At 54.4% G+C, this 24,418-nt stretch overlaps 13 protein-coding genes across 13 annotated transcripts; 5 read left to right on the top strand and 8 right to left on the bottom strand.

Moving 5' to 3' along the window:
• Positions 1-415: 415 nt before the first annotated feature.
• Positions 416-1,316, bottom strand: CCMA1212_005284 (uncharacterized protein; the record flags this gene model as incomplete). The annotated part of the gene is made up of 4 exons (XM_073702550.1): positions 416-462; positions 568-697; positions 768-785; positions 1,080-1,316. 4 exons carry the CDS (start codon positions 1,314-1,316, stop codon positions 416-418), a joined length of 432 nt encoding a protein of 143 aa, XP_073558781.1.
• A 1,366-nt stretch (positions 1,317-2,682) lies between these two features.
• On the bottom strand, positions 2,683-5,848 carry CCMA1212_005283 (uncharacterized protein; the record flags this gene model as incomplete). The annotated part of the gene is made up of 6 exons (XM_073702549.1): positions 2,683-2,759; positions 2,817-3,183; positions 3,268-3,322; positions 3,384-3,830; positions 4,117-5,659; positions 5,722-5,848. 6 exons carry the CDS (start codon positions 5,846-5,848, stop codon positions 2,683-2,685), a joined length of 2,616 nt encoding a protein of 871 aa, XP_073558778.1.
• Positions 5,849-7,462: 1,614 nt separating this feature from the next.
• On the top strand, positions 7,463-7,876 carry CCMA1212_005282 (uncharacterized protein; the record flags this gene model as incomplete). Its single annotated transcript, XM_073702548.1, has 1 exon — positions 7,463-7,876. The coding sequence occupies one exon, from the start codon at positions 7,463-7,465 to the stop codon at positions 7,874-7,876; it is 414 nt and encodes a 137-aa protein (XP_073558779.1).
• Positions 7,546-7,985, bottom strand: CCMA1212_005281 (uncharacterized protein; the record flags this gene model as incomplete). The annotated part of the gene is made up of 3 exons (XM_073702547.1): positions 7,546-7,691; positions 7,756-7,886; positions 7,948-7,985. The coding sequence occupies 3 exons, from the start codon at positions 7,983-7,985 to the stop codon at positions 7,546-7,548; spliced, it is 315 nt and encodes a 104-aa protein (XP_073558777.1).
• Positions 7,986-8,737: 752 nt separating this feature from the next.
• CCMA1212_005280 (uncharacterized protein) lies at positions 8,738-9,679 on the bottom strand (the record flags this gene model as incomplete). The annotated part of the gene is made up of 1 exon (XM_073702546.1): positions 8,738-9,679. The coding sequence occupies one exon, from the start codon at positions 9,677-9,679 to the stop codon at positions 8,738-8,740; it is 942 nt and encodes a 313-aa protein (XP_073558931.1).
• Positions 9,680-10,497: 818 nt separating this feature from the next.
• On the top strand, positions 10,498-11,391 carry CCMA1212_005279 (uncharacterized protein; the record flags this gene model as incomplete). Its single annotated transcript, XM_073702545.1, has 2 exons — positions 10,498-10,783; positions 10,871-11,391. 2 exons carry the CDS (start codon positions 10,498-10,500, stop codon positions 11,389-11,391), a joined length of 807 nt encoding a protein of 268 aa, XP_073559065.1.
• A 254-nt stretch (positions 11,392-11,645) lies between these two features.
• Positions 11,646-12,104, bottom strand: CCMA1212_005278 (uncharacterized protein; the record flags this gene model as incomplete). Its single annotated transcript, XM_073702544.1, has 1 exon — positions 11,646-12,104. The coding sequence occupies one exon, from the start codon at positions 12,102-12,104 to the stop codon at positions 11,646-11,648; it is 459 nt and encodes a 152-aa protein (XP_073559064.1).
• Positions 12,105-14,031: 1,927 nt separating this feature from the next.
• CCMA1212_005277 (uncharacterized protein) lies at positions 14,032-14,991 on the top strand (the record flags this gene model as incomplete). Its single annotated transcript, XM_073702543.1, has 1 exon — positions 14,032-14,991. The coding sequence occupies one exon, from the start codon at positions 14,032-14,034 to the stop codon at positions 14,989-14,991; it is 960 nt and encodes a 319-aa protein (XP_073559063.1).
• A 318-nt stretch (positions 14,992-15,309) lies between these two features.
• CCMA1212_005276 (Protein-L-isoaspartate) lies at positions 15,310-16,184 on the bottom strand (the record flags this gene model as incomplete). The annotated part of the gene is made up of 3 exons (XM_073702542.1): positions 15,310-15,457; positions 15,522-16,000; positions 16,104-16,184. The coding sequence occupies 3 exons, from the start codon at positions 16,182-16,184 to the stop codon at positions 15,310-15,312; spliced, it is 708 nt and encodes a 235-aa protein (XP_073559062.1).
• CCMA1212_005275 (uncharacterized protein) lies at positions 16,059-16,481 on the top strand (the record flags this gene model as incomplete). The annotated part of the gene is made up of 2 exons (XM_073702541.1): positions 16,059-16,332; positions 16,420-16,481. 2 exons carry the CDS (start codon positions 16,059-16,061, stop codon positions 16,479-16,481), a joined length of 336 nt encoding a protein of 111 aa, XP_073559061.1.
• Positions 16,482-17,160: 679 nt separating this feature from the next.
• On the bottom strand, positions 17,161-18,321 carry CCMA1212_005274 (Metal homeostatis protein BSD2; the record flags this gene model as incomplete). Its single annotated transcript, XM_073702540.1, has 3 exons — positions 17,161-17,718; positions 17,802-18,212; positions 18,301-18,321. 3 exons carry the CDS (start codon positions 18,319-18,321, stop codon positions 17,161-17,163), a joined length of 990 nt encoding a protein of 329 aa, XP_073559060.1.
• Positions 18,322-19,439: 1,118 nt separating this feature from the next.
• On the top strand, positions 19,440-19,971 carry CCMA1212_005273 (uncharacterized protein; the record flags this gene model as incomplete). The annotated part of the gene is made up of 3 exons (XM_073702539.1): positions 19,440-19,457; positions 19,536-19,724; positions 19,828-19,971. The coding sequence occupies 3 exons, from the start codon at positions 19,440-19,442 to the stop codon at positions 19,969-19,971; spliced, it is 351 nt and encodes a 116-aa protein (XP_073559059.1).
• Positions 19,972-20,296: 325 nt separating this feature from the next.
• On the bottom strand, positions 20,297-21,490 carry CCMA1212_005272 (uncharacterized protein; the record flags this gene model as incomplete). Its single annotated transcript, XM_073702538.1, has 5 exons — positions 20,297-20,798; positions 20,873-21,020; positions 21,082-21,213; positions 21,298-21,318; positions 21,388-21,490. The coding sequence occupies 5 exons, from the start codon at positions 21,488-21,490 to the stop codon at positions 20,297-20,299; spliced, it is 906 nt and encodes a 301-aa protein (XP_073559058.1).
• Positions 21,491-24,418: the final 2,928 nt, after the last annotated feature.

The following is a 24,418-nucleotide window of genomic DNA, read 5'->3' as shown; positions in this document are numbered from 1 at the left end:
GCTGCCCAAGAAAAGACTCCTTTCTCTTCTGAACAGCTTCTCCGGACCACCCACCCATCAATACAACCGTCGTTTTTTCTTCTTTTCCCGTTTTCTTATCCGAGTCAATACTCCCAACGCTTTCCCGCCCCTTCTTCAATCCCGTTTTCCTTCGGAGCCTGGAAATCACTGAATAGCCTTGGTCCAACCACCTCTTGGATCCTTCGACAAGTTTAACGAAGGCTAAAAAAGGTAAGATTTGCGGCTTCTCCCAATCAACATAAGGTTTCGATATCTCCATCCTACCATCCGGACCTCATCCATAACGGGGTATATTCCAGGCAGGGGAATCTCGAGTCAGATAGCGAGCGAGGTAGAAGGATTTGAGATAGGCGCCAGTGTTGTTTCCAGAGTCGTCGGGATCGGAAAAGCGGATTTAGTGAGCATCGGGCTGGTTGAGGATGTACTCGACGGCCTTGTCAACTGTAACGCCAAAATCGGTAAGCATACACACGTGTACCAAATCATGTACTTTGCCCCAAAAAACTATTATGCTCGGGAGATAAGAAGAGGGGGGGAGAGTCGTACTGGAGTGGATGCTGTCGGCGTCCTTGTCGGGGATCTCGATGCTAAACTCCTCCTCAATGGCCATGACGACCTCGACGGTGTCGAGGCTGTCGAGGCCGAGGTCGTTGGCGAAGTGGGCGTTGGGCTTGATCTGTGAGGGGGGGAAAGCGGTATGGTTAGATGCATGTCATTCGTTGGGTGTGCGAAGTGTTCGAACGTACGTTGGCGGCGTCGTTAACCTGAAGCGCAGCAATGTTAGCAAAAGACTTTGTCGAAAAAAACTGAAACCTCGGTTATAGAGAGAGAGAGCCGTGGCGCATGTCCGGACAATCGCGATGTCGAGATTTGCACCCCGCTCTGCTTCTCTCCCCCCGCCTCACATCACGACTTTCTCCCCTCTCAGCGAACTTGGGCATCCATCGCGCAGCACCTTGTCCCACACAATGCACTCCGCAGCATGAAAAGACAACCTCCCCTCCAATCGCTCAAAGCTTTCAAAAACTATCATTGCAGCGCAAGGAGAGCGTCCTTACCTTGTCGAATCCCTGCAGCAGGCTCATGATGCGGCCCTCAACCTCCTCCTTGTTCAGGCCACCAGCAGCGCTGTACATCCGCACGCCCATGACGCTCTGGACGCGCAGGGGAGCAGCAGCGACGCGGGGAGCAGACGCAGCGGCAAAGGCAGCTGTTCTTCGGATGGCGACGGGTCGGGCGACGGCGGCGGCGCGGACGGCCGAGGCGGATGTGCGGAGGACGGCAGTGCGGAACATTTTCGTTTTCTCTTCGACTTCTTCTTTTTTTTCTCGTATTAAGATGAGGAAAGAGGACGAGGAGGATCCAATTGGGGGTGGGAGGAGGGGTGTGGGTTGAAGTTGTCGAGTTTGGACGTTGGCGGGTTTTTTTGGTGACGGGTTCGGATTTGATGTCGGCGGGATGGATTAAATTTCTCGCTGGCTATTACTCGGTCTTTTGGGAGAGCTGGAGCTGGGCCGGTCTGGCGGTACAAAGGTACTTAGGGGAGCAAGTGCTGTTAGATGACGGCGGGGATGCGGAGGGATGAGGGGTCACGTGAGATGAATCAGCGAGAATGAGGGGCTTGCGATTGGTGGTGAATCAAGTACAAAAGCGCTTAACGAACACCAGGATGGTTCACGATGGTATAAGAAGGTGGGTGATTGCTCGCGAATTGACGCTTGCAAGATGGTTTTCCAGGTTTGAAAATGACTGTCTTGTCTCGATCAAGGCCCCGGCGCATCCGTCAAATTACGGTTCAGTGGCTGCTGGAGTTGCTTGTAAGCAGAGGAGCTGAATATATGATCATCACTTTCACGGGCATCTCCTAGAGTGTGTGCAGCATGCCCAAACAATCGTTGTCAAACAAAATGACCGAGTGCTTTTCACGATCCTACGGGAGGTCATGTGAACATGGCAAAGACAAATGCCTGAACAGATGACCATCTCCGCCGTGCCTCTATATCCACCCACGCCTCCCATTGAATGCCATCCATCCTCCAACATGAGGTCCCATACGCCACGACCCTTTCGAGATTCAACCCTCAGCGTTCAAACAACTACACAAATCTCAACATGAGAATCACCACAGGGGTGATAATGCGCCTGGTGTATCTTCTGCTTACACTTTCTCATCGCGTCAAGAGGAAGAAGCAGGATGACAGGCCTCCCACACGGTGGTCGCTTTGAAAGATACGGCAATTACTCCTGACAGAAACGGCGGACAAGATCGCTTCCGAGAAAGGCTCTGTTATACCATAAGAGCGAGGAGAAAGCATGCCCACCACAGCATCGTATTTCAACGAAATAGCCTCCGGTATGCAGTATGAACATGGTTGAAACACGCTGCCGGGCTGGATGTCTGGAACCTTCACGATGTGCTGACCCTTTCGCCGCTGCGCGGCTTCAAAGCAGTATTCATCCCTTCCTTTCCGCCTTTCATTGTCAGCATGCCCTCTAGATACTCAGAATAAACTTTGATGAGATTTCACCGAGTCTGAAACTTGAATCAACGGCCTTTGGTTGTAGCGCCTAGTTATGTACAATCCTCGTATCACGCCTCTTTTGATTGCCTCTCCACCCATCATACAAGAGAATTAGTTTTTTTTTCTTTGTGCATAGTCTTTATCGGTAAGGTGAATCAGCGCGAATGGCGGCAGCAAGTTCAGGCTCCCACTTGTCTCCGTTGGACAACAGCTTCTCTGTACAACTGTATCAGCATGCTATCCACAATTTCGGGGCATCACACCACAACTCACCCTTGTTGTACAGCAGCTCTTCTCTGGTCTCGGTGGCGTACTCTGCGTTGGGAGACTCCACGATGGCGTCGACGGGGCACGATTCCTGGCAGAAGCCGCAGTAGATGCACTTGGTCATGTCAATGTCGTAGCGGGTGGTGCGACGAGATCCGTCGGCACGCTCTTCGGCTTCGATGGTAATGGCTTGGGCGGGGCAGATCTGTCGTTTGCAAACTGTTGTCAGTACGCTTGGCCCTTGCGCATGGGCTTCCAAGCTGGCGGGGATTAAGCTTACGGCTTCGCAGAGCTTGCAGGCGATGCATCGCTCTTCACCAGAGGGGTATCGTCTCAGCGCGTGCTCGCCACGGAATCGGGGGGATATGGGACCCTAAGACGGCTGTTAATGGGGGCCCAATGGCACAGAGTAGCCGTGGATGGGATATCGGGGCCCATCCTAGCGCAAGCTGCGTACCTTTTCGAAGGGGTAGTAGATGGTGTAACTGCGTTCCACATCAGCAATTCCGCGCCTGCGAAAAAAAAAAAAAAAAACACCCAATCGTCCATCCTCAACAGAGCCGGTATACATACGGAGGTCGGAAGAACTGCTCCAGCAGGACATACATGCCCCTGGCCATCTCGGTCATGAGGAAGTACTTGCCCAGCCGGTCCAGCAGGCTGTCCTTTTCCCACACCCACTCCGTCTTCTTGCTCATCCGGAAGTTCTCCGGCGGGGCTCCCTTGGGCGTCGCGTAGCCTCGCTGCTGCTGGTAGACTGTGGGAGAGGCGAGCATCCTCGTGGCCATCATGAGCGAGGCAGACGAGGCCGGAGCTCGAGCCAGCTGGCGCTTGGCCAGCATCGAGACGGCGAGAGTCGGCGCCATTGTGTTGTCGTCGGGTGCTTCGCTGGCGAGACGATTGACAAGGTTGGCCCGAGGCAACGGCTGTGTTGTCTGTCGATTCGGAGGTGGGAGGCGAGAGACGTTTTGGCGACGCTGGACATTTGCCTCTGCCGGAGCGGAATGCCTTAGTGCTTTACTGCGGGATTACATTGCTAGGCCAGTGATTGGGCGACGGCTGCTCGTGACTTGGCACGTGATCTTCAATTTCAATGACGCCAGCTATGCGCTCATCTTCTATGCTCATCTCCTACCAACATTATCCTCGCCATCTCGACATCGACAACAGAAAAAAGAAAAAAAGACCAAAGACAAAGAAAATACATGCAGAGCTCATTACGCGTTAAATCATGGCAAAACCACCTGGATAAATCAACATGCGCATCGTCGATCCCTCTCAGAAACTCTTCTCCCAGGACCCCCACCACACGCCCATGTTGGCCGCCACCAGCAAGTCTAGCATCTTCAGCCCTTCATGGTAGATGATGAGTTTCCCCAGCTTGGCCCGCGTGCCGCGGTTGCCTCCTCCCGCTTTCTCACCGCCAATGTTCAAGTCAAACGGTGACATGACATCGTCATCGTCTCTGTACTCAGAGCGGTCCATGGCCGACTTGATGAACTTGCCAAAGTGGCCCAGGCGGTTCTCTCCGTCGCCCTTGGGCACATCGCCGGTGGGAAACAGGTCGGAGCCCGGCAAGTTGAAGCGCAGCTCGCTGACGACGGCCGACGTGGACTTGGACGGGTTGGAATCGGGGACCAGCGGGTTAAAGGCTCCGACTTCGCCTTCGTGGAGGATATGGTAGCACAACAGGCTTCGGCCGCCATTGCCCGTGCGAAACTCGCATCTGCCGCCCCAGGGGCTTGTAAAGGTGTACCCTCGCGGTCTCATCTTGTCTGGTCGCGAAGACGTCGGCGACCCGCTCTTGTTCTCTCCCGAGCTGAACGAGTTGACCGATGCCTCGCTTCCCTCTCGATTGTGCGCCTTCTTCCGCACTGCCTGCCCAACCTGGTGAAACTTGGACCGCATGGCGGAGCCAAAGCTCCGCGAGTACGCCATGGAGACCTGTCGGTAGAAACTGTGGCCGTCTTGGGAGGCTGCCATGTCCGCCAAAGATCGATCAGCATCCATGCTCCTCCTAGGACGCATAGCGCTCGACGGCCTCGTGCGGAACCTGGCGTATCCTGCGTTCTGAATATGGATGTCGATGGATGGGTGCTGCGAAGCGCGTCGTTCTGGAGAGGCAGATAGATGTGCGCCAGACTCCCCGGCCAAGGGAACAACCTCGTATGATGAAATCTTGCCCACGTTCCACTGATCACCCGTCCCTGGATCCCTTCTTATGAGGTTCAAGGTAAACGGTGGCGTAGAGGAATCGCTGCTCTTCAACGGAGACAGGGAGCGGCTTTGCCTTGTATGGCCGGCGGTATAAGCTCCGTCTCTGGTGGGATCCCTGGATCGCGCTGTTTCGTCCATGGAGAGCCGGGGTTGAGATACGTCACTCTGCTGTCTGGGCCCGACGGGCTTGCGTCTAGGAGCAGATGCGCGTGGTTGCTGTGGCGCCATTTGGGGGTTCAGCTCGGAGGAGCTGTCTGAGAGTCCCAGCCCTGAATCTTCGAGGCGTCTGGGAGGCAGAGGAGGCGCATAGTTGGGGTCCTGCGAGTTAAAAGGCACATTGCGATCATTCGGAGGCGCAGGTGACGGGTCGCCAATTCTTGGGGGAAACTGTAGCGGATCGCCTTGAATCGAAATCTCAGGGGCCTGAGATGAGACGCCAGGCACCGGCTTCCGGGCAATGGTTCTTGTCGTATAGCTCTCCTCACTGGATCTGCCTTGAGACTCATCTCTTAGTGGCTGAGGTGCGTTCATGCCCAGCATCGGGAGCTCGAGGTGGACATAGTAGAGGCTACCGCTGACGTCTTCAAATGTAACATTTTTCAGCCGAGGTTTGAAGGTTGACAGAATTACATCTGTAATCTCAACTTGTCAGGCTGACTCCATCCGTCAATGAATGCATGCTGACCGAACATACCTCTGACGCCCGGAACTCTGGATATGTAGAGAGTCAGGGGTTTCTGTATCTCCTCTGATGGATTTTCGGGATATTGAGGCGGATTCGCGGCCAGCAGGTTTATATTGGCGAGTGAATTGGCCTCCATGATGAGTGAGAAGAGTGACGTTGCGTAATATGCCTCTGATTGGGAAATGCCGTGATGCAGGAACCGGACCGGAAAAAAAAAGGTATTTCTATCTGCTCGCTCAATGTTCGCTATGCTTTGTTTGCGCTATCAATCATGTGGTTCCAGCCAAGACGAGCATGACCATGATGCTTGTTTCTGATCTCTTTTTTCCTTTGCCTATGAAAAGAAGTCCGAGGGTCGCATGCAAGGATTGTGCTGCAGGTGCAAAAGGATCCGATGCGGATATCAAGTGCCGGAGAGAGAGGAAAAAAAAAAAAAGGGCGACTAGACGTAAGCCGAAGAGATTGATGACTGTCAATTGCCGGCCGCAAAAAGAGGACGTTGCATGCAGACGCAGATCTGGGCGAAGAGAAAAAGACAGGGGGAACTTGATATTTCAAATGCTTCGCATGTGCAGCCAGCGAGAGGCTCTCAAACCAGCACGGCGATTTGTCTTGTGATCAAAACGAAAGACGAGACGAAAGATGAGGGTGTTTGCTCTCAGAGTCCTTTGTCCATCAGATGTGTCCTTTCTCTCGGCCCTTTGTTAATAAATGAAGGCTGAAATGAAGTTGCCTGACTTGAGCCTCCAGGAGAGAGAAAGCAGCTTGCGTGAGAGAAAAATGACAACGTCACCGCACCGGGGCTGTGTTGAACTTGGCCCAGCCCGGTTTTTCCTTTTTTTAAATTTTAGGGGGGGAAATGCTGGGAGGGAAGTGCCGGTGAGCGAGCCGATAGGGTGAGGCGAGTTTCGACCTGCGAGCCCTTTCTCAGCGGTATTTGGTGGTGAGGCGTCAGCTGTGACTTGCACGGGGGCGAAGTTGCAGTCAAGTAAGGTACATTATAGATGGGAACACGTATGCTGGTTCTGGCGGAGTGTGCTTGGTGTTGATATTGGGAGTTTGTTGTTGTCGTTGTTGTTGTTGCGTTGTCGAGTCATGGAGGTGACATGTATTTGCGTCAACAGTAGTCCAGTTGCTTGTGGCGATTGTTTAGTGGGCGAGCTGTGGTCGCGTGTTGGGGGGTGATGCAGTACAGTGTTAACGACACTGTGCATATGCCGGACTTGACAGAGCATAATACAGTAAATGTAGTATATGTTGACTGTATTTACGGCCTGCTGTTGGCGGACCGCGTCGATCGATGCCTGACCTGGAGATTTGTTGATCTAGGTACCTCACTTCAGCTTCCAAATATAACTTCCAACCTCCTCGATGCTTCATCATTCTCAACTCTCATCAATTTGCACATGAATCGCCAATACACGCACATTGCCGTTCCCAAAATATCCTCAAGTTCGGCCCCGGTTTCTTCTCCCCCGCCTTTCCTCCTCTGATGCCCATACCAAGCATGTCATCAGCAGAGCCGTGCCAATCATCACCATTTGATGTAATGCAATAAATACCGTATGTAGTTGGCATTTCATCTGCTGCCGTTGCTGCAGGTGTGCAGCATTGGGCTCTGCAGCTTACAAAAATAACCGCGCGTTACATTGAGGCCTTCTTTTCGATTCTGGCTTGGACTACACCAGAGCCTGATCTCAACTACCGAGCCTTTCCCTCTCCTCCGCAACACGACAGAGCATGATACAGCATGCACGCATCCAGCTCGATTGGCTGCACAGCCCCCTATGCTGATACGATATCGGACCTGAAGCTCGCTTTTGTACTCGTCGACTACCTTATGGAACAGTCTGTGGCCGTGGTGGTGAATGGGAAGCCGGTGTGGCAGTTCCAGCACGGGGTCGACGTTGCACAGGCGGTGCTGGTGTGCGTGACGACGCCGGCGACCTGTGAGCAGCCGCAGGGAAGAGTGACGACGTCTGGGGCTGGAGTGTTAGAAGTGATCTGGAGCGCGACTGTGGGAGAGCGAGAGAGTCGACTGACTATCGATGATGCAGAAATCGCTGGAGCAGTTGAACTTGCAGCCTTCGCCGGTGCCCGGGCGAGTCGTTATCGTGACGGTAGGGACGCAGCTGATGGGCGATGCCTGGGCATGGACTCTTGATGGGAAACATCTGTCGGATTGCTGGGTTAGCATTGGTGCTGGCCTATCAGGTATCACTGCAGATGGCATACGCTGCGAGGGTGAGGCCGATGCTGGAAGCGAGTTGCATTTTGACGAGTGCAAAGTTGGGTGACTGACTGAGTCGACTTTTACTTCCAGCAGCACTTTACATGCCCGAGGGACGCTCCTCTTTAAGAGAACTTGGCTCTCTAAATACTCCTTGCTGTCGCCAAAACCCATCAATATTCTGGTGGCGTGACAGTGTCCCGTCACGATTTAGCTGCAGTCTGTGTGGTGATGCGAACCACGCTGATAGGCTGGGTGAAGGCATTGATCGAGGGCTGAATTGCTTGGCGATCCAGGGCGTGAGTGGTGCGGAGTAGTGGTGAGATGTTCATCTGCGTCTTCGGGAAGAGCTTCTTGAGGTGATGGTCTGCCGGATGATGATGATCGTCTGGAAACATTCATCTGACAAAGTGCCACTCATCGAGGTATAACTCTCCCAGGTAAACCAAGCATCTGCATCGTTATTTCATGAGCAGTTGAGCCCAGAACGATCGCCCCAGATCAGAGGCTATTAGCCGAATATGGCATCCAGGTGTAGATTGCGGCTGAGGCTGAGGCTACAGAATACGAACACTCCTTTGATCTCTGCATGACAACCCGCAGAGAGAGTCGTCTTCTATGTTAGCGAGTCGAAAGAAGACAGCATTGCGAGAGCTGTATGATCTATAATATCCGATGTCATCACGGTCCGATAATGCATTATGACAACTCTTTGCCCCAATTCACGCTTTATGATATGTCTTTTGAAATGGTTGAATGTCTACTTCCCGTACCGCATGGACTCATGGTCATCCATTAAGAATTCTCAGCCCTATACGCAGCAACAACCTCCCCAACCACATCCTCCAGCCTCTCATCCTCCAACCCCAACTCCTCCATCGCAAACCCATCCCTCCTCGTCCAATCCGCATCCAGCGCCCCCAGCACAAACACAACATCCTCCACCGCCACCAAAACAGCCTCCTCGTCATCGCTCTCCAGCCTCTTCCGCGCATCCTCCAGGTACGCCTTCGAACCAACATGCCGAGCAGTCCATCTCTCCCCCACGGCCTTCTCCAGCGCGGCCAGCACCTCCAGCTGCGTCGGGTTGAAGCTCTGGACGTAGATCCGCCGGTTGCGCGTCTGCTCTGCCCTCTGCAGCACCCTGACCGTCGCCTCCGCGATGCGCCTCAGCGTCGACGCGGACGCCCGAATCTCCCCGCCGTCCAGGACCTGCGCCGTCCTCGTCGCAAAGTCAAAGTGCAGCAGCCCGTGCCGCAGCCCGTGGTCGAAAAAGTGCCCGCACACGAGCGCCGTCCAGGTAAACGCCGAGCCCGGCCGCGCGGCAAGGGCCTCGCACCGCTCGCGCACCAGCGTCTTGCGGCGGTACAGCGGCAGATACTCCTGCGGGAGGGCGTCGGCGGCGTCGCAGCTGCCAAAGTCGGCGGGGATGAAGCGCTTGACGCCGGCGCGGAAGCAGGCTTCGACGAGGCGGAGGTGCTGGTCGCCTTGGCCGAGGGGGAACGCGGCGATGACGGCGTCCTGGCCGGCGAGGGCTGATGTGAGCTCGTCGACGGCGAGGTCGGGGCTGACGATGATGCGGGGGACGGAGGGCGAGGCCGAGGGAGAAGAGGAGGAGGTTGAGCGCTGGAGGATGGACACGTCGAAGCAGTTTGCCTGGAGGAGGGCGGCGAGCAGGACGGAGCCCAGGGTGCCGTTGGCGCCCACCAGGCAGACCTTTTTGATGGGGGATGCCATGATGGTGTTGTGTGTGGCTTGTCTTGTAAGTCTATCTCAGTGAGTGCCGTTCACGTGTGTTGCATGAGGACAGGGGGAGCATGAAGCTCGAAAAGAGGCCTGCATTGGGATCGCGGGGGTGGGGTCCAGGGTTACGAGGACGAGGGCTATATCCGGACATGGTTGATGAGATGAAGAAAGAAAACACAGGATAAGAAACAGAGATGATGATTGAGATGTAGATGATCTGATCAAGCAGACAGCTGCAATCAATCTCAACTCAAAGACACTGCCTGCACCAAAGTCTTAACATAGAGCCAGGTTTACGCAAGCTTCACCACAAGCCTGGACTTTAGGCAAGCTTCGGCTCCGAATGGCTTCAAACAAACCCCCCCGAAAACTCCACAAACGCCGGTTTCCTCCGCCGCGATTTTCCCCCACATGAGAGCGAGCGCGAGGTACGGACTTTCTCGGCTGTCCGAGATGGAAATAGCGCGATAGCGATGGCATGGTGTTGCTGACTTAACCCCGATTGTTCCTGAGCTGAGATCCGGAGTCGGGTCGACAAGAGACTCTCGGCGGTCCGCTGCATACGTAGGCAGAATATGGGTTGACGATGGCGGCTTTGGGAGAATGAGACAGGCATATCGTCAGTGTGCCTGGGTCAAGTTAATGCGTGGAGGGGTATATATAGAGGTTGAGGAGCATGTGAGTCTACCAGAATCTACACCTTCATACATTTCATCCCTCACAGCAAGACTCAAAACTCACTTACACCAACTCACAACTAACCCAATAGCAACCAACCATTATCAACCTCATCTCTTCGAAACACCACAATGGCAGACAAGCACATCCTCCTCATCACCGGCGCCAACACGGGCATCGGCTACGAGGCCGTCAAGGCCCTCCTGCGCTCTCCCAAGCCCTACCGCATCTTCCTCGGCAGCCGCACCCTCGAAAAGAGCCAGACCACGATCGACGCCCTCACCAAGGAGTTTGCCTCGTCACAGAGCACCCTCGAGCCCGTGGCCATTGAGCTCGAGAGCGACGAGTCCATTGCTCGGGCGTTCGAGGCCGTCAGCGCAAAGGTCGACCGCATCGACACTCTTGTCAACAACGCTGGTTCGTTTTAACTTGTTCTTCAAACACATGCCATTAGATATGATTCTACATAGCTAACACAAGAGTAACTTGTAACAACAACCACAGGCGCAGCATTCGACACTCCCGACTTCGCAAACGACATCTCCAACGCCCGCACAATCTTCAACAAGGCCTTCGACGTCAACGTCACAGGCACCCACATCGTAACCGCCACCTTCGCCCCCCTGCTCATCAAGTCCGGCTCCCCGCGCCTCCTCTTCCTCACCTCGGGGCTGTCGACCCTGGAGGCGCACTCGCGCGACTTCTACCCTCCCTGGGCGCCCAAGCCGTCGGCCGGCTGGCCCAAGAAGGGAGTCATTGCCAACATGGGGTACAAGAGCAGCAAGACGGCGCTCAACATGGTGATGCTCAACTGGCACTGGCTGCTCAAGGAGGATGGCGTCAAGGCGTTTGCCATCAGTCCCGGGTTCTTGGCGACGAATTTGGGGGGCGTTCCGGAGATGCTCAAGGCCATGGGGGCGGGAGATCCGGCGCTTGGGGGCGAGTTTATTAGGGGGGTCGTTGAGGGGGAAAGGGATGGCGATGCGGGCAAGGTTGTGACTCGCCAGGGCACGCAGCCGTGGTAGATGGGTTGCATACTGGAGGCTGATGGAAACTATCAGTGACTGTTGAATAGACAATTGCGTTTGGTATATGAACCCTCTACTTTACCTTTTCATCTGGCATTCATTCTCCACAATATATCCCTCGAACTCCCTGGGGGGACAGCCGCGGCAAATGGTTTGCATACACGGAGGCTATTCGAACAGTCAGTGACGGTTTTTCAACCAACGTTGCCCATATGTGAACACTCTACTTTACCTCTTCATGTAGCATTCGTTCACCACATAACCCCAACAACCACCCGAGGCTCAGGCTCCGGCTCCGCCGCCCTCCCGAGGTTCTTGATCCGCCTCCTGATCCGGTCCCTGTACGGCTCCCGCCGCATCCTCGCAGGCACCGTCCTGCCCCACTGCTCCGTGTGGAGATGCTCCAGGTGATCAATCCACCGGTCCAGCATCTCGGCGTCCCTGAGGAGCATCCTCCTCTCCGGGCTGTCCTCCTGCATGGCCTCGAGCCGGTCCTTGCAGGCGGACAGCTCCTGCCGGAGCCGCAACACCTCGCCCTCGGCAGGGAGGGTCTTTTCCTTCCGCTCGTAGGTGGGAGGGGGCGCCGCGTCGTCCTCGACGCAGAGGACCTCGGTCTTGTCGCCGCGGAGCTTTTTGGCGACCCGGTGGAGGTTGGACCGGAGGAAGACTTTGAGCCAGATGATGGCTGGGGGAGTCCTGGGGGTGGACATTTTTGATTTTTTTTATATTTAAATTTAAATTTAAAAGAAAAGAAGGAAAGGAAAAGAGAAGTGGTTGTGTGTGAGCGCGTGTGTGTGAGTGTAAGTATGTGTAAGTTGGTAGGTGATCAAGAGCTGAACTTGGGGATATGAGCTTCATTATATAGTTGTTAAGATGCTCTCGGCTTCACTCCAATCTCTTTCGAGTGTTTGTATTGTTGGGGAGATGAGAGCATCTGACTAGACTGTACGGGGACAATTCAGGGACGCCGCAGTTGTAGAGGTTGAGCTTATTCATATGCTTAAGCTTAAAGCTCCTAGCGGCACTTCGGTTAGACGAAGCTATCTAGACGAGATTGGATCTCGGCTGGATCTTTCGGCGAGATCTTGATAACAGACACTCCAAGCAAAACGCTGCAGTCTAGATATTTTGGGTAGGGTACTTGTCCTGAAGGAGTGTAGCAGGTTCGGGCGAAGGAAGCGATGTCTCCTTTGGCTACCATGGATTGTTGAGTGGCTTGAGCACTTCCCAGCGGACAATTACACCAAGAGTTCACGAAAAGTACTCCAATCTGTTTGCGGTTGAGGACATGAGAACTGCTTAAAGTGTCCGGCTGGGAACATGGAGTGAATGGCGAGGTCAACAAACTGCTGAGGTGCCGGATGTCATTGAGGCAGAGCGTTGAATTGATGGGACGAGTAACCTCTTTGAGTTTTCATCTCGGGGCAACACAAATCGGACCATTGTTGAATTCTCACAATACCCTTGAGAACTGGGTTTGGCGTCGATATCAGCGGCGTTCTGACAGCCATTCCTCTTAGCGATCGGCGGAGAGCGGTACTCTACAGCAAGTCTTTAGCACGGGCACAGGTAGCCAGATACAGTACGAAGGTCCTTGATCAGAATTACGATAACCTGTACGGTATTAGTACAGGTAATGTGGTGGCAACAAGCGAGTGTCGAAGCTGTAAAGTCAAGCCTCATCTCGGACTCAATCACAGGTGTATCGGCCCTCCTATCGATGCTACAGTCTCGTCAACTCCCACTTCGTCACTCTGCTTACAAAGGTTTATCCAGAACAGGGAAGAGAACTCGAGTTGATCTTTGCACGGCATAATGCTAAATTTAGCACAAGATACACGTCCCTCCTTAGTTACATGTAAGGTGCGAGACCAAGCACAATCCATCATCCACCTTGTACTGGCTGCACATACGTCCACATTGATGCGAAGAGCAACCGCATATCTCCATCCGCGGAATGCTACCCATCGCCATTCAAACACGAAAAAGTCGCGGCTGGCGAGTTCCTGCTCGACACGCATTCCTATCCCTTCGGACTATCGCATGGGCTGGGCCCATAAAGCACCGGCACCGACTCCCCCCTTTTTTTTCCCACACAATGACTACACATGTCTCACTTTCACCTCCCAACCTCGATGAAAGACAGCTGAAAGGCCGTGCTATCCGACTTTCAAATACGTGAGGCCAACCTCGCGGATTTAGTTTCGATATGTTTAAGTGTTCGTGCCGTGGGAGTGGCATGTGGATATGGCATGCCATTTCTGCAAAGATGTCTTCTTTTTCTCCACGTTTACTCAATACAAAGCGTGGAATTCTTGCTCTAGTTTCGAGTAGAAGCCTTGTCGAGTGGTATTTGTGTGATGCGTCTCATAGCTCATGTGAGGCGTACATTCCCATCATGTCGCGGACCAGCCCACGTCGTTGTGTCCCGCGCTCAGATCTGGCGATGCATCCCATTGGGAGGTTGGAAAGGTGCGAAATGTATATATAACATGACAGCTATGCATCCCATCAAATCAAATCCCAAGACCTCATCACCCCATCGCTCAAGCAGAGCACATAAGCATCACACACACACACACACACTCACTCAAACCCCCCTCCCCCTCCCCATCCTCACCAACACAAAAAAAAAAAATGTCCCGCCTCCTCCTCCTCACAGGCCTCCTCGCCGCCACCGTCGCCGCCCAAGCCGACCACGCAGCCCCCGGCTTCAAATACATCGGCTGCGTCGAAGCAGACGCCCCCGCCTTCTCCTACAAGGCCGCCCTCTCCGGCCCCCTGTCCGCCGAGCAATGCCAGCACGCGTGCCACGACAAGGGGAAATACGCTGCCCTCAGCGGGGAAGACTGCCACTGCGACGAGTCTGAAGAACCAAAGTACAAGGTCCTTGACGGGTCTGTTTGCGCAATCCCTTGTGAGGGTGGTGACAAAGCGGCTGGCTTCTGCGGAGGGCCAGAGTGTCCTGTTTCGGGGAAGAAGCGATACAGTCTTTACAAGAAGGAATACGACGACGATGACTGCGAAAAGGAGCACGGAGACAAGAAGAAGGATATCGGCAGCAGCGTTTTGAACAAGGACGTCCCCGTAAAGACGACGACGGAAATCAAGACGATTACGTCCTGTCCCCCTGAAGTCACAGACTGCCCCCTTACAGCTCACACCAAGGCCATCGAGCCGCCGCCGCCGTCGCCCATCCCCAAGCACCACGCTACGTCGGAAGAGGCAGCTCTGCCCCGATGTCCCGAGAAGTGCGGTCCTCCTTGTCCGTTCGAAGGATGCCCCCCTTGTCCTCATGGGAACTGTCCCCCTCCGTGTCCGCCGGGATGTCCATTTGCGCCTCCTCCTCATGAGCACACGAAGCTGGAGTGCGATGGTGAGCACTGCAAGACGGGTGCGGCGCCGACGACCACTTCTTCGGCTTGTCCGCCTGGAGGATGCGTCAAGCTTGTGACGGACACTGTGGCTTCGCATGCGCGGCCTACGCAGGGGGTGGTTCCTACCAAGGTGCCGGAGACGATTAGCGGGGGGGTGAGATATGAGGCTGGCGCGGTGATGGCCTTGGCGGCCTTGGTTATGGCTGTGTGCTTGTTGTGAGGCGAGCTATTTCACTGAACGTGGTCATTGGAAAGAGGAGGAAGTTAACGAATGGTTTGATATACGAAAGGTTCGAGGCGTTGAAAAGGGGGGCTGTATTGGATTGCGACTTTTACGACACTATATACGCTCACTCAACATTTGCAAAAGGCTAGATGTTTTGCATTTTTTGATGGATTATGGAAGAAAATACATTGAGTGTTCAATCCCAGTCTTTCCAGCGGATGAGATCCAAGTGACCGATTACTTAGGGGGAATATCCATACTGACTTACAAAAAGAATCCGATAATGCCAAATTTCAACGCAAACAAAGAAAATCAAGCCCACCTCTTGGGAGGGTCCGTCAAAGGCACGTAGCGCACCCCAAACAGCTTCTTCTTCGTCACGTTCCCGTCCTCGTCCTTTTCGATGCGCCACACGCTCTGATCCCACCCAGAGGCGTCATCATCCACCGGAATAAACATACTTTTAACGTCTCGTCAGCACCAGCACTCAGATAAGAACAGAGAAGGAGAGAAAGCAAACTCACCATCCCGGCGCCTTGAGCTGCTCCAGCAGCGGAGCATGCACCTCCTTGGCCGCAGCACCAACATGAATCACATCCCACGCCGTCCCGTGCTCCTCCTCGCCCGGCCTCGCCGGCTCCCGCCACCCGAGCCGCCCATCTCCGACCACGAACTTGGCCTTGCCCGCGTCGAGCAGCTGCCTCCCCTCAGCGCTCTTGCGCATGTTGGCCTCGCCGAGGTCGCGCAGCTCCTTGATGTGCTCCAGCCCGACGACGAGCCCCCGGTCGCCCACCAGCTCGGCGAAGATGTGCGTCAGGTAGCCCGAGCCCGAGCCGATGTCGAGGACGCGCGGCGCCGGGGAGGACTCGGAGGGGAGCAGCCGCGACAGGACGTTTTCGATGGCGGAGGCGTGCATGTGGGGGGCGGAGATGGTGGCGTCGTAGCCGATGGACTGGGGGGAGTCTTGGTAGGGCATGGCTGGGGCGTAATGCCTTCGATCGACCTGTTCCAAGCATCAGTCTTTTTTTTCTTGTCTTCCTGTGGCGGGTGAAGAGAGGAAGATGATGAAGATGATGGAGGCTTGCCTTGAGAAAGGCCTCCTTGACCAGAGGCTCGGTGATGAGGCCGTGAGTCCACAGGTTGGCCACGAGCCCTGCGTTGGAGCTTCCCGAGCACCGCCACGCCATGCTGATGCCTCGTCGAGTCTGGAGTCCGGCGGCAATGAGGGCGCAGATGCCGGCAGATTTGAGCAACGAGTTGGGACTGAGAAGTCTGGTTCTAGAGAGAGGACGAAGTGGAGGAGCCAGGTTTCGTTATCAGTCAGAGATCTTGTAGGTAAGTATTGTGCTGTGAATGGTCAAGATGGGATCACGATGATACTCGGTAAGCAAATAATTCAGACTACAGCTCTGTTATTGGTAGGAAGACAAAGAGTTGATGAATATCTTGAGGGTATCGAGAAGTATCAGCGCGGCATGATGTGATGTAGGAAAGACGTCAAAGGCTCCCGCTTTCTTATGAGCTGAGCTCCGTGCTGACAGAGTTTGTATATCACCAGCTGCTCGAGCTGTCCAAGTACATGTACTGCATGTGCCCTGGGAACGGGGTCCCGATAGCGCTCAAGGCCACCTACCCATCAGCGGGCCATCTGCAGGCCCCGCAGAACGCGGGGCAGCGGCTAGCGGGCGTTAGTGGCCGCTCCAGGCCTGTAAATTAGCGGAGGGGGCCTGTAAGATTAAATTAGATGCCCGCGACAACTGATGATGGGATCCATCCCCCAGATTTAATGTCGTCGGCCACCTTCAAGAAATCCCAATGATGGATGATTCAGCTCGTTCTTATTTGGAGCAGAGCAGACACGGTTGAGCAGATATATGGCCCATTGTGGTATTTGATACGTTCTACATAAGAGAAGCGTGCTGCGTGTTATGCCTCAGAACTAGGAATGCGGGTGTCCCCAACGCCAAAACTCATGCCACAAACGCAACGAAACAAGGAAACGAGGCAAAACGACGATGGCCTTGCCTGCTAGAAGACCACCACATACCCTCCGCTCTTCCTTCCACAACTCTAACGGACAAAAGCCACTCGATGGAAAAAGCAACAACAAACGATGGGCAAAAGAGAAACGATGTAGGTCTACAAAGATAGGGATCATCCAGTCTATACCACGTGCTCTGAGCTCTCGCCCTCGGCAATGACTGGGACGCCGAGCCCTCGGTCAGGGCTTTGCAGCACCAGTTGCTCGTGCCGTCGGGCTCGCATATATTCGGCTACGCTCCGGATGAGGAGGAACCAGCCGACAACCATCAAGATGTACGCCATCCAGTCGTTACCAGAGATGCCAGAGCCGTCATCACGAACGTCGTCGGGATCAAAGTTGTGCGAGTTTGGATCGGGCGGCGCGGCATATCCGTCGGGGCCCGTCATCGTTGGCGCCTCGTCCGGTGTTTCTCTCATGTAGAAGCCGTACTGGATAAGGGTAATGCCGAGGCCAGCTCGCGATCCGTTCTTGGCAGCGTGAGTCGAGTGAAGGAGGTAGGTGAGCAGAAATCCGACGAGCTGGAATGAAGTCGAGATCATGCCGTTCCAGATGAATGAAAACACCGAGCCGACGGGCATGCCGTCGACATAGACCTCGTCGGCACCCCCGTAGCCGGGCGCAAGAATCGTCGTCTCCCAGTACGGCGGGGCGGCATCTGCAGCGGCTTGTTCGTATGTCTGCGAGCATCATTAGTATTCGGTCTGTCCATAGTTGCTTCAAAATCTTGAGAGGGAAAAGGGGTCGCGAGGATGCGACATACCGGTGGCTGTTCCTCCTTTTCAGCATTGGCATCCGTCCGCTCGGGGCGGGCGGACATGTTGGCAAACACTCCGTCGGACCCAAATCCGCCTCCCATCACTCGGGGTCGCGAACCAGACGAAGCGTTGTCCGGTGTCGCCGGCGCGGGTGCAGGCGCCGTCGGGGCAGAGGGTCGTGCAGAGTCGGCGGATCGGATGGTCGGCGTCGAGTTCTGCCGGACGAGTCGCTGTCTGTCGTCGGCTTCATCGTCGCTGGCGTCGTCGTCATCAAACGCATCGGCGAGATCGTTGTTGACCCGGCCATTTCGTGTCGGCGAGGAGGCGCGGGAGTGGAACGACGGAGGTGGCGAGTTGGGAATCTGGGCTCGGCGCTGTGGAACGTCGTGTTCCTCGTCTTCATCGTGGGCATTTACCTGCACGAATCAAACGTCAGTCTTGCGCCCACAGTTGATCCAAGCTCAGGCAACCCGACGGAGAAAACATCGATGAGCGGCCACATACCCTCTCGTAACGCCCAGACATGATGGCGATGGTTGTTTTCGTAGAAATTCACGCAGCTCGGCGGATTCGGCGGTGGTCGAGGAGAGTTGGTGATGTCGTAATCGGTCACGAGCGCTGTTGAGAAAAGGAGCGCAGATCGGGAAAAGGCGACGCAAAGGGGCAAGGAAATGAACAAAGGAGAAAGAAGACGAAAGTCGAGACAAGGGGGCGAAGGCGACGAGGGTATCAGGCGCGAAGAGGAAAAGAGAAGGAAACGAAAATCAAAGAATGAACAGAAAGTCGAGTCGTTTGTCGAGGAGCGAGTCTTGAAGATTGAGATTGAGAGAAGAAGCGGACTTTGGGCGAGGGAATGAATTGGGGAGCAGAAAGGCCCTGCACTTCCAGTTGGGGGATTATGCGGCCACTGATGGCTGATGACCAATGTCCAGCGCCAAGGCAGGGAGGCAACCTGAACCTGCCGGTGCACTGCGAGGTACCTGCGGGGCCGGCCGGAAGACAGCTGCGCCTTGGGTACTAGCCGGTAGTGACGCGCGTACCGGTACTGTTTTCTCTGCAGGAGCGCTCTGGAATGATCCAGGGACTTTTGGGGGTCTCTTGGGAGGGCGCTTTTGCGGGGGTTCGAGACCACTGTTTGGCGCTTTCGGCGCTGTCTGGGCTGTTGATTACCTGCAGCAGTATGCTCTCCCAGGCAAGCAGATTCGATATTCTCAAGGCAGCTGCTTGTGCACTGCAAGTATGGACGAGAATTCGAGGCTCGTACCGGTACCCGCGAGTTTGTACTCCGAGGAATCAGACGAGGCGCTGTCGATGATGTCTGGATGTTGTTTTGCATCGCCTTTGAGCTCCGGGACCGTGCGCGCCTCCGAGGCTGCAGAAGTAACCGGAACGTCTGATGTCGCACAATATGCACGCTCTAGCGCGCTTTTCGGAGGTATCCCAATACTTGACGAATCCGGCATGCCATCAACCGCCACACTGTAGAGCCGGCACTGTACCGGCGGAAAGTTTGCTTCAAGCTCAGAAATTCGATATTTGCTCGGCTGATATTTAGATAAGCCCAAAGAAGTTCCATCCAGGGTGCTGCGAAACCGTGACGACAAACGTTGCTATTTGCGCAGAAGACGCGCATATTTTTCACAATGTCGCGATCATTAGCAGTATGTTATTCAATTGTTTCTACGCGTTCCGGACATGCTACAGTTGTTTGACATGGACTGACACTTGCTTGCCAACAGCGCCGCATCTACTCCGACGTCTTCGCCAAATGGCCCAAGCAGGACCTCCGGCCGGACTACCAGTTCCAGGACGTCCTGGGCAAGGTCGTCGACGAGCGGTTCAGCGCGTACAAGCCTGCCATGGAGACGGAGGAGCTGCTCAAGGCGAGGGCGCTGCAGTTTTTGGTGCAGAATAAATTTAGAGACAGGGTGAGCAACACAACCTCTTTTTCTTCCCCCCTCTTTACCTCTATATGTGTTTGCTTTATTTGATGATACAAGTTGCTAACTTGGAGGGGTGTGAACTGTGTAGTATAAGCTCAAGGGCCCCATGCTGCAGCCCAAGAGCCAGCCGACGTATTTCGAGGACTTGGTCAGGGAGATTGAGGAGGCGCCGAAGAGGACTTGGCTGGAGAGGTTGGGCAAGAGGTTATCCGGCATGATCAGGCTGCAGTAAGGCAGCCAACGATGGATTATCGACATCTAAAAACGGACATCCGGTCAAGAACGACGGAGCATTGGCATAGGACGAATAGGCATACCAACACAAGGAAAGGGAGGCAAAAGGCTATTTCACGACGGGGGTGGACATGACAAGGAAGGAAGATACCACAAAGACAATATTTTTGCAATCATCACTGTACATAACGAATATATACACGCTTACGACCCGTGGCTGTACGAAAACCAGGCTGCATATGCCCATCTAAATCCTTAACGCCAGACCGGTCTTTTTTTCCCTCTCCCCGTCTCCTGGCTTCTCTAATGCCTTCATCTCTCCCTCAGATGTACTTCATCTCCGGGTCCAGCTTGTTCATCAGATCCATGCTCTTCTCATACATGGTAAACACGATTCCTCCACTCAGCACCAGCCTCGCCAGCCGGGGCAGCGCGCCGCTCCAAAACGTGAGAATGCCCTCCTGCTTGAAGATCATGGCCGCGCACCGGAATGTGTTGCCGTACATGGACTTGGCCTCGATGCTCTGCATGCGCGTCTTGACCGTGTCGAGCGGCTGCGTCACGTACACCGTAACCAGGCCGGCAAGGCCGCCCATGGCAAAGGTGCCCACGGCGCCGAGCTTCTCGCCGGGCGCCGTGTACGACTCGGCGATCTGCTTGAAGAAGTTGTAGGCGCCGAAGCGGGTGGCGCTGTTGGCGGCCTGGCGGGCCGTCGTCGGGACGAAGCCCTGGAAGAAGCCGCGGATGCCGCGCTCGCGGGCGATGATGGGGACGGCGTGAAGGAAGCCGCGCATGCGAGGCTTGGGGGACTTGCGATCGTCGATGCTGGAGTGACACGATATTAGTATAGAAACGCTAGGAGATTTAAAATGCATCACAGTATTGCGGGGAGGGCATACAGAGTCGTCTTGATGCTCTCTGTGGGAGTGACGGCAAGCAGCGATTCCGTGACACCGGCGCCGAAGCCAGCCAGGACGGTTCGCGGCCCGGACAGCTTCCCGTTCTCGTCGGCAAGAAGGCTCTTGAATTGGTCAAAAGCAACGAACCCTAGCACTCGTGTCAGGACCCATGTCCATACGGCCAACCATCGATTGCATCGTTTGCATACGGATTCCCGCCTTGGCGGCGTTGCCAATGATGAGCGTGGTGCATCCCGCGTACCACTGCCTTCCGAACGGAGGCCACGGCAGCTTCTGTCCCTCTGCTAGCCGTCTGTTGAGCTGCGATCTCGTCTTTGCGACTGCATGTATCTCGTCAGTGTTCTGTCGCTGAGTCGAGTGACTATTGTTCCTCAGTTTTCAGGGCGGTAGCGGCGCGGACACACATTCGGCGGGATAGGTAATGGCTATCGTGCGAGAAGCAGTCAGTATCTCCATTTCTCTTGCATCTCATGACAAGGCGCATCACGACGTACCAATTTCAATCGCACCGGCGGTTGAGCCAGCAATGATGGATCGCAGAGCATTGGGGCGCTGCTTCTTGTCAGCAGCCGCCGGCTCCTTGGTGACCGTCGCCATTGCGCTCGTTCTTTTACCAAACGAGCGGCAGCAGAAAATGGCAGCAGTTCGGGCGGGAGATTGGTTTGTTTGAGAATGCACTCAATATCTATCTGTCTATTGGTTGCAATTCATTTGGTCTGCGATTTAGTCGATTTTGAATGTCTGCGGCCGGAAGATGGAGTTCCGATGTCGCCGATTTGCTGCCCTCCAAAATGACGGGGCCGCTCCCGGAGCTGGTCGGCAAAATTACTCGTTTGGACGTTAGCAGCTCTGGAGTATCGAGGCGGAATCTGGGGAAGGCACGGGCAGCTTTCCTTCAGTTTTGCTCCGTTTATCCTATTAATTACCTCTACCTACATGTATGGATCATCCTGATGCGAACTTCATCTTCAAGGACATTTTTCCAGTGTATGCTTGCGGTTGGACAAATCGTTGGCTAAATGACCAAATGACGTGCATTGTGTTACGCTGCGTCTCCCTTGCGTCTGGCATTGCTGGAGTGGGTTGCAGCTGAAGATGACGGCATGAGACTCTCCGTATATTCCACGTCTTCAACGATGCACTTCTTCTGCAGGGCGCAGGTACCTCCTCTGGAGTGGAAATGTCTCGGCCAGGTGGGTAGATGGCTGCCAGATTGAGTTCGATTGCATCACGTTGCACACATTTGCGGGCGACTCCGTACCCTAAAGTCGGAGACAACCGTCAAGATATGAGGGGAGAATTGTCAACACAATGGCGACATGTTTCAGAGGTGGTCCGATTGTCTTTTCCGGGAGCGATGATAATTAGTCCATACGCTGCATGTGGTTTAATTAATGGAACATGAAGTTGGACGATAGACCATGTCCTGCAAGCAGTGACATCTCGCATGCAGTCCATCTTTGACCTTCGAGCCGACGACTTGATGGTTATTCAAGTGTAGTAGGTAAGTTAGGGGGGATGGGAATATACAACTTCTCCCTACTTGTCAGAAACACAGGGATTTCATGATGACGGCCGGATCGTGTCTTCTCAACTTATTCTGGCAGCCTGGTTCATATGGGGCACATGTAGCCACACGAGGTAAAAGGTCTCAACGTATATTCAGGCTTGAACTTGGCTATTGTAGGATTCTAGGACATGAACAGACTTCTAACCTTCCATCGTCGATTCTGGGACGGAGATGTCTCTCTTCCCACACTGGCGGCGGAAGACTATGCGACATGTCCACGGCCGGTTATCAAGCTAGAACATTTCATGCCTTGGTGATGCAGACCTGCATTGTAATCCGATCAGAGGGACACTCAGCTAGCCAGCCTCTTCGCAATTGGGGCTGTTGTACCACACGCTTCGGAATGTGTTCTCGATTCTCTTGCACTTTCTTCAGTCAGGGCAGATCGTCATTGGTTTCATTCGGGCGATGGTTGATGCGCGGGTAAAACTGGGGACGAGCGGGAGGCTATGGATGGTAATTCTGGTGTGAGGAAAGCTGGACGTGACGCTTGAATTATTCTTTTCCGTCTTAATTTCCTCCATTGTAGTTGAGCTTCCTTGGGCATTTTGACTAAATCCAAAGACCATGGATCTCTCATTGCCTCAGTCAAAAGAATCGGATATCTCACTCACAGCTCGAAAGAAGCCTTGTCAAGCATGCGCATCATATACACACCAGAGCATCGCATACGGCCGTTCTGGCGTAGGAAAGGCGCACAGCGTGGGTTGTGTCTTAAATCATGAGGGTTGCTGCCCGCCCTAAGACTTTGGGATTCTGCGGACTAATACCAGGTAGCCTTGATGTTATCCTCTGAGTGACATATATGGGCGGAGCTGCATCCTTCGGAGCTCGTCCTGTTAGAGTATCATGACCGCCGCCTGTATATCCACTGGCTGTTGAAGAAAGGCCGGGTCCAACGGCAGCCATTTAACGTGAAACTGTCAAAGAAGAACCATCGGACAATAGGCGACAAACTCATATCGAGTGGGTGTTTGCATCCCTGTAGCATGTCCTGCAAGAGGCAACGTTGACGCTTACCAGGAAGTTGACACGCCATGTCTCGGAGCTTGAATAAATGCTGGCGACGTGAGTAAGTGCTACGCCAAGGCAAAGAGAGTCGCGGGTGCAAATCTAAACAGATGCAGACGCTGTATCCAAAATGACGCACAATGTCCCCTGGCGAGTCGGGCTGAAATCTCCGCGGGAGATGCAGGCAGACGGGGCACCCGATTCAACCTGAAGAAACGCATGCTGAAGTGTACGAAGCAAGGGCAAATGCAGCAGCCGTGACGATGCAGAGATTTGATCCCTGCCTGTGCATTTCTAGGCATCTTCATGTGCCACCATCCCCTCAAGGCACCCGTGGGCCGAGTTTGCCCGAATAGTCCATCAGACAGCGCACATTTGCCAGGTTTTCTCCTGTGGTGTTCTTCATTCTTGCCTTTCTCCTTTATTGTCGGCGTTGTCATCTGAGACAGTGACCCGCGGCGGAAGACACAGCTCACGTAAAGCGCATGTAAGCCCAAGGCATTGTTAGTCACTGACAGCACAAGCACAGACAGACCCTGACTGTTGCTACTCCTTGCGTCTCTCAGCCGTGGCGCTCTGCCGTCTCATCCTCCTGCGTCCACCCACTCTTCCTCCTAGCCGCCCAAACCCGGCCATGTGACGATGATCATGCCAGCCGGCGGGAGTTTGTTGGGCCGCAGCCAGTACCCGCCAAATATATATGGGTTCCATACTCAAAATAGCGAGCCAGCCGTCATTATTATTGCTGGGAAGCGCGGCATCTTAACAGCGGAGCTGGTGGGCCGTGGCTGCCTGTCATCAGCCTGACTGACCCGACCTGATCTTATCAGATCCGAGCCTGCTCCTACCTTGCCTTATTACCTACAAAGCTCGCATCCTCATAAAGGCCTCATCCCCCATGCAGTTTCGCCGCTCGTTTTCATGATTCTGTTAATTAGTGCCTT

The sequence above is a fragment of the Trichoderma ghanense genome (assembly GCF_004382785.1).
Source record: "Trichoderma ghanense strain CCMA-1212 chromosome Unknown scaffold_5, whole genome shotgun sequence".
NCBI lineage: Eukaryota > Fungi > Ascomycota > Sordariomycetes > Hypocreales > Hypocreaceae > Trichoderma > Trichoderma ghanense.
This window is presented reverse-complemented; position numbering and strand designations above follow the sequence as displayed.